We start from the raw sequence: 6,696 nt of genomic DNA, 5'->3' as shown, positions 1-6,696 counted from the left end.
CAGGTGGTCTAAAACTTAAACATCACCCGTAAGATGGCAAACGTCACTGTTTATTTCGAGTCGGCGCATTAGAGATCTGGTAAGGATTGGAGTTTTGACATCTCGTTTAAAGGTTGATAAACTACTTTTATAGTTTGGTTTAAAAGAGCTTTAGGCAGAAAAGACTGTTGTAGTTTTTGTGAACTACAACTTCCTGAAATGTGGAAGCATGCGATGTTTCGCTTTCTGTCCTGAGGCCAATCTCGGAAAGGCGAAACCAGGACCTGATGATGAAGCCCTCAGCACAGAAACCAACACGTTACCCAATCCACTCTCTCTCTTTAGACAGGTACAGCCCAAATAACTTCACATTCAGTGATTTGTCAGCTATTGAAATGCAAAAAGCACCAGAAGAAACAACAACAAGAAACTGACGATAAGAAGAATGTTTAATAATAATAATAATAATAAAAGTGCTGATTTATTTTCATTTAATCTGTCGTCAGTACCTAAAGGACCCTTGCTATGTATAAACCAATTTTTGGAGAATGTCAGAGAATTTTTTCGAAGCTTCTACCTGGTCTACGTTTATTAATTGTATGTGCTGATAAAGAAGGGAAGTCAAAGGATTAACATACAACTGTTTTATAGATTGGGGTGTGGTGCGCCTATAAACGGGTCAAGTAAATTAGGCCGTGTCTGAGATTCAGGTAATTTTTGGATAAAGCACGAACTGGCACGACATCTCGCGGAATAAGTAACAGATGGGGTTTCGCAGAAAAGTGACACATTGTCAACCATATAAAACGGGAAGGGATAAAGTCTTCAGATCAAATTTCGGTATATCTACATAACAGTGTAAACTGTAACGGTCCAATAAACAGAGACGACAGCATACTTTCAAATTCGTTAGCGGTTACGTAAAAATGTTTTATTATGCACGTACACGAAAGAATAAATAGTGCAATGACCTTAAGTGGGCGATATTCATTTATTAACGATCACACTAATACATCTTAGAGCTGATAAATAAGAAATATATAAAAAAGTAAACAATGAAACATCTGTGATTTTCGAGAATGGCTAGAAGTGGTAAAAAAAGGCCCATCTTATATATTTTACACGTAAATAACAAAACCTGTAAAATGGCATTTCTTTTATCATTTATTCCGCGGAGTAGATAGCTAAATCCACTAGCTCCGACCTTGTTTTTCAACTTGGTTATTAACTTGATAAATACAAATTAAGAGACGTACTAGGTACCCCCAAAACACACACACACACAAAAAAAAAAACTGGTCATGAAAAATACTGATAATATTTGAAAATATCAAATTCCAGGCACGGCTGAAAATACGTGAAGAAATCTAAACAAAACATAAAATGAAAAAAAAGATAAACTAGAAACGAAATGCGAGATAGGAGATTTTTAACGTTTCATTTCTATTTTGTCGCTATTTATGATTTGATGTTTAAAATAAGCTATTGAGAACAGGGAACCATTCTTTGAACTATGGTTCCAGTTTCTTGATGGTTAAGATTACTTTGTTCCTTGGCCAGGTGGTTAGGGAGATCGACTCGCAATCTGCGGGTCGCTGGTTCGAATCCCCGTCCCACCAAACATGTTCGCCCTTTCAGCCGTGGGGGTGTTATAATGTGACGGTTAATCTCACTATTCGTTGGTAAAAGAGTAGCCATAGAGTTGGCGGTGGGTGGTAATGACTAGTTGCCTTCCCTCTAGTCTTACACTGCTAAATTAGAGACGGCTAGCGCAGATAGCCCTCGTGTAGCTTTGCGCGAAATTCAAAACAAACAAACAAACTTTGTTCCTTATATCTTGTTCATTATTGAAACTACCCGCAGTCCTGTTACATTCTTGGTCTAACTGTTTGTACATCCGGAGTGATAATTGTTGTTGTCTTCAGTTGTTTGTAAACAGAAGTCTAAGTAGTAATACAAATAACGTACGGAATTGGCTGAGGTTAGGTATTCCAATTTTTTCGAAATCAAGTTAATAATGGGCAGGATGATGAGCCCCTGCAGAAGCGTAGACAGGGGTGGCAGGATAGAGAGGAACAGCCGCATGTGGGGCAGGGTGGCCATATTCTTTTAAAATTGATTTACATGAATTTATTTTAAAACAGGATCTATTTTGACGGGTATTAAAATCAGGGATTTAAAAGCGAGAAACTGACGGAGGCTTTTTATTTGTTGAGTTTTGCGCAAAGCTACACGAGGGCTATCTGCGCTTAGCCGTCCCTAATTTATAAGCGATAGACTAGAAGGAAGGCAACTAGTCAACTCCACCCACCGCCAACTCTTGGACTATTCTTTTATGAAAGAAAAGTGGGATTAATAGTCACATTATATTGCTCCCATGGATGAAAGGGCGAGCATGTTCGATGATGGGATTCGAACCCATGACCCACACACAGTGAGTTGAGCGTCCTAACTCTGTATTTTAATTGGATATTATACCTGTACATAGAAAGAGAAGTGCCACATAAAACACAATACACAAAAATTTCCAGAAATTACGAATGCTTGTTTTATTTAAGAAAAGAAATTTCTATTACCAAAATAAAAGACGAGGTACAGTTAACTGTTAAAGTTTTAACTGGCATATTTTGTTGACATATTTATGAGGTACAAAATAACCATTAATACCACATAATATAACGTTCACAAGAATGTTAAAAACCGCACGATTCTTGCATGGTCGCCGATTTCGACTTCAAAGTGTGTGGGAACCATTTAATCAAAATATTATGTGACGTCATTAATTATAACAATGTTCACAGTAGCCAGCAGAGGGGGACGTTTCACATTATTCGGTAATCTTGACAGCTATGTTTGATTGAATCTTATTGTTTGTAAAAATATGAAAAAAAATAATTGTATATGTTTAAAAGATCTTTAATGTGTGTGTGGGACAAATACATATACTGTCCCCCACTGCTAAAGGTATAAGAACCTGTACGCCCTGTCCCCTAGAATCGGTGCCTATGGGTTAGTGAGTGGTATTCTGTGGTTAATTACAAATTCCCAGTTTGCCCCTGAAGAAGAAAGGTCCACTTTTCGAAAGTGCTCGGGTTATAGGGTTTTTATTAATTTCTATCAAGACTTCTTGAACCTACTTATTTTTCTAACATCATGAATACAAAATGTTTAAAATAGTTGAACTCCTCTTGATTCCTGTAGATTAACTGTTTAAAATAAGTTGAATTCCTTTTGATTCCGTAGATTAACTGTTTAAAATAAGTTGAACTCCTCTTGATTCCTGTAGATTAACTGTTTAAAATACTTGAACTCCTTTTGATTCCTGTAGATTAACTGTTTAAAATAAGTTGAACTCCTCTTGATTCCTGTAGATTAATTGTTTAAAATAAGTTGAACTCCTTTTGATTCCTGTAGATTAACTGTTTAAAATAAGTTGGACTCCTCTTGATTCCTGTAGATTAACTGTTTAAAATAGATTGAACTCCTTTTGATTCCTGTAGATTAACTGTTTAAAATAAGTTGGACTCCTTTTGATTCCTGTAGATTAACTGTTTAAAATAGTTGAACTCCTTTTGATTCCCGTAGATTAACTGTTTAAAATAAGTTGAACTCCTTTTGATTCCGTAGATTAACTGTATATGATAAGTTGGACTCCTATTGATTCCTGTAGATTAATTGTTTAAAATAAGTTGAACTCCTTTTGATTCCCGTAGATTAATTGTTTAAAATAAGTTGAACTCCTTTTGATTCCGTAGATTAACTGTTTATGATAAGTTGAACTCCTTTTGATTCCCGGAGATTAACTGTTTAAAATAGTTGAACTCCTTTTGATTCCGTAGATTAACTGTTTAAAATAAGTTTAACTCCTTCTGATTCCCGGAGATTAACCGTTTAAAATAAGTTGAACTCCTTCTGACTCCCGGAGATAAAAAGCTTAGAATTGTAGCTTTGAATTTAAAACTCTGAGTGAACTTCCAATGTGTTTTAAAATAAAGACTACTTCACGACAGACTGATTGTTTGTTTTAGAGCAAAGCCACATTGGGCTATCTGTCGTGTCCACCACGGGGAATCAAACAACAGACTGAAAATAAATACTGTGCAGATCAAACCATATATACAAACTTTGGTATAAAATATCTTGTCAAGCGTTAAAATATTATTAGGCTCTGTGGTGTAAATACTTTACGTATTTCTATCGTATTAAAACAACTCTATTACTGTTTACCACAACAAGAGTTTAAATAGCATACAGTTGAAAGTCTTTACACAACCAGTGTTGAATCCAAACCCTTTCACCGGGAGGGGAGAGAATGTGAAGCTAAGGGAGATGAATTAAAATTAATATTCGACAAAATGGAAAATACTGTACGTTGGGGGGGGGATTTCACAGGGGGAACTCCCCCTGTATATTCCCAGAATTCAACTCTGTATAAAGGTATCGTATTAATCAGAAAATACATTATAGGTAAATATAAAGTTAGCATAAAAAAATTACACATGATCCTATTTTATTCTTTTTTTTCTTGTGGTAGTGGTAGTAGATAGAAACCTCGGTATATTTGTTTTTGAAAAAAAAAACGATATAAATTTAGGGTGTTCAATGGGCATCAATAGAAAGTGGTGAAATGCGGCCACCTTTCGGGCATATTTAATTCATTCTTTCATATTATGTTGATATTATAACTAAAAAAAACACACGTACAGAAAATAGAATCTCGAATAACATTTACAATAACCCACAAAACCAAGAGCAAAACAAATACTTTAAAAATAGAACACTTAAAAAATACCACTTTTACTTTAAAAATAGAACACTTAGAAAATACCACTCTTACGTACGTATAAGTACGCTGAGTAATAAACAGTGAAATATTTCCGAAAATAGTAACCAAAAGTTTTTTTTTTTTTTTTGTCCTTAATCGAGACTGAAGTTTTGCTGTAGAGAGCAGGTTTATTTGCCCCTTAGCTAGGTTAAGAATATATAGTAGTTGAGGCAGAACACGGCCAGGGGCAAGGGCGCGTACAGCTAGCGATCGGGTGAGGTTCACACAAAAAAAGCGGAAACAGAAATGAAACGTCTATTGGTTTAAGTGCTCCAGATTTTAACAGCGAGCTAAACGTCAAAGTCTATGGAGTAGGACAAAGTATAAAAATCAGAGTAGACTCGAGTTCGATATCAAAACGTTTGTAGTCCTACCTGACGTAAAATCATTGTAAGAGGTTTCTTCGTAGTGTTGACATGATGAAGGTAAGAGTAATAAGCTGGATTCGCAGTCTCAGGTGAAAAACTAAACAAAAACTTGTGATTAAGAAAACGAAACTACCGAGTTTTTTAAACTTTGTTTTTCTGGCTTGTTACTTCTAATAATATCGATGAATAAGAAGCAAATTCTTTCTAGAAAGTTTTTGAGCTATTAACAACCTCGTGTTGGTTCTACCTTTCTTTATCATTGTCTTTTAGATTCTTAAGTTTCAAAATCTTGAACGTGAAGAACACTTCTTTTGATTGGTCTGTTAACAACCTCGTGTTGGTTCTACCTTTCTTTATCATTGTCTTTTAGATTCTTAAGTTTCAAAATCTTGAACCCAATCAAAGAACTGTTCTTCACGTTCAAGATTTTGAAACTTAAGAATCTAAAAGACAATGATAAAGAAAGGTAGAACCAACACGAGGTTGTTAACAGCCCAATCAAAAGAAGTGTTCTTCACGCTGTTAACAAAGAGATGTTCATTACATCATTCTCTACTATCATCTGTTAGATTCTATGTTTGAAATTGTGGAAGAAAAGTGTGCTTACATTTATAAATTAAACCATTAAAGCATATTTCGGTAGGACATTATAATATTTTCCTCTGATATCTAACGCTCTCTGCTGTTGTCGTCTATTCACGTATTTTAAAGTGATGGATTATAAAAAAAACAAAAAACAATATGACGCAGGCCCAAATGCAAGACTTATATAAAGACTTAAGACATTGTAACGGCAAAGACATAATAATTAAACTTCTGAAGATATTCAAATATGTTTACTACACTGCAGGTTGTGATTCTCTGCCTTGTTTTGGGATACGCTGCGGCTCAGTACTCCCCGGCTCACGGATACGCCCCTCCAGCTCATGCCAAAGGTGGTTATGCGCCAGAGCCTTATGTAAGTATTCTATTTATTTTTTGTCCTCGTTTAACTAATAACTTATAAGAGTGATTGAACTTTGGCAAGGAAGTTTCTCGCATTTTCCGATACGAAATCAGGCACTTGTTTCTGATTTTACTGCATTAATCCAGGAAGAACAAGTGATAAAATATTATACTTGTCAAAAGACATTAATATGAGGCTTAATCTTCACCTTTTCTCCCAGATGAAAAAGAATCACTCTTCGAAAGGTATTTAAAAACAACAACTAACATTTAAAGTAGGCACTTTTTAAAAAAGTTAAACTTCAGACATTTTGTTGCACTTTTGCCAAATATAAAAGTGATGGATTGTTTTAATTTTGAGTGTAGCAGAAATTTCAAAATATATTAATGAAATTAAACTTATAAACCTTGCTCTACACGGTTTTTATGAAAGTAGACACATAGTAGACACGATAAAGATAGTGTAGTTTCTATCACATTTATAGATTACTTTTATCAGACAGGTGGCAGCACTGTCTATGTAGGGATGGCTCGGATTGTTCATCGAAATGGTATTTTAAATATCTCCTCAATTAGGTC

The 6,696-nt window shown here is 35.0% G+C and overlaps 1 protein-coding gene across 1 annotated transcript in view; it reads left to right on the top strand.

The window, feature by feature from the left end:
• Positions 1-4,968: 4,968 nt before the first annotated feature.
• Positions 4,969-6,696, top strand: part of LOC106469457 (cuticle protein 10.9-like) — a 3,378-nt gene continuing 1,650 nt past the window's right edge. Inside the window, exons 1-2 of the mRNA XM_022397987.1 lie at positions 4,969-5,229; positions 6,023-6,130. Coding sequence (XP_022253695.1) covers positions 5,221-5,229; positions 6,023-6,130 — 117 coding nt within the window. The 5' untranslated portion in view covers positions 4,969-5,220. The remainder of the gene's footprint in view (positions 5,230-6,022; positions 6,131-6,696) is intronic.

Source organism: Limulus polyphemus, unplaced genomic scaffold (genome assembly GCF_000517525.1).
Source record: "Limulus polyphemus unplaced genomic scaffold, Limulus_polyphemus-2.1.2 Scaffold3499, whole genome shotgun sequence".
Classification (NCBI taxonomy): domain Eukaryota; kingdom Metazoa; phylum Arthropoda; class Merostomata; order Xiphosura; family Limulidae; genus Limulus; species Limulus polyphemus.
This window is presented reverse-complemented; position numbering and strand designations above follow the sequence as displayed.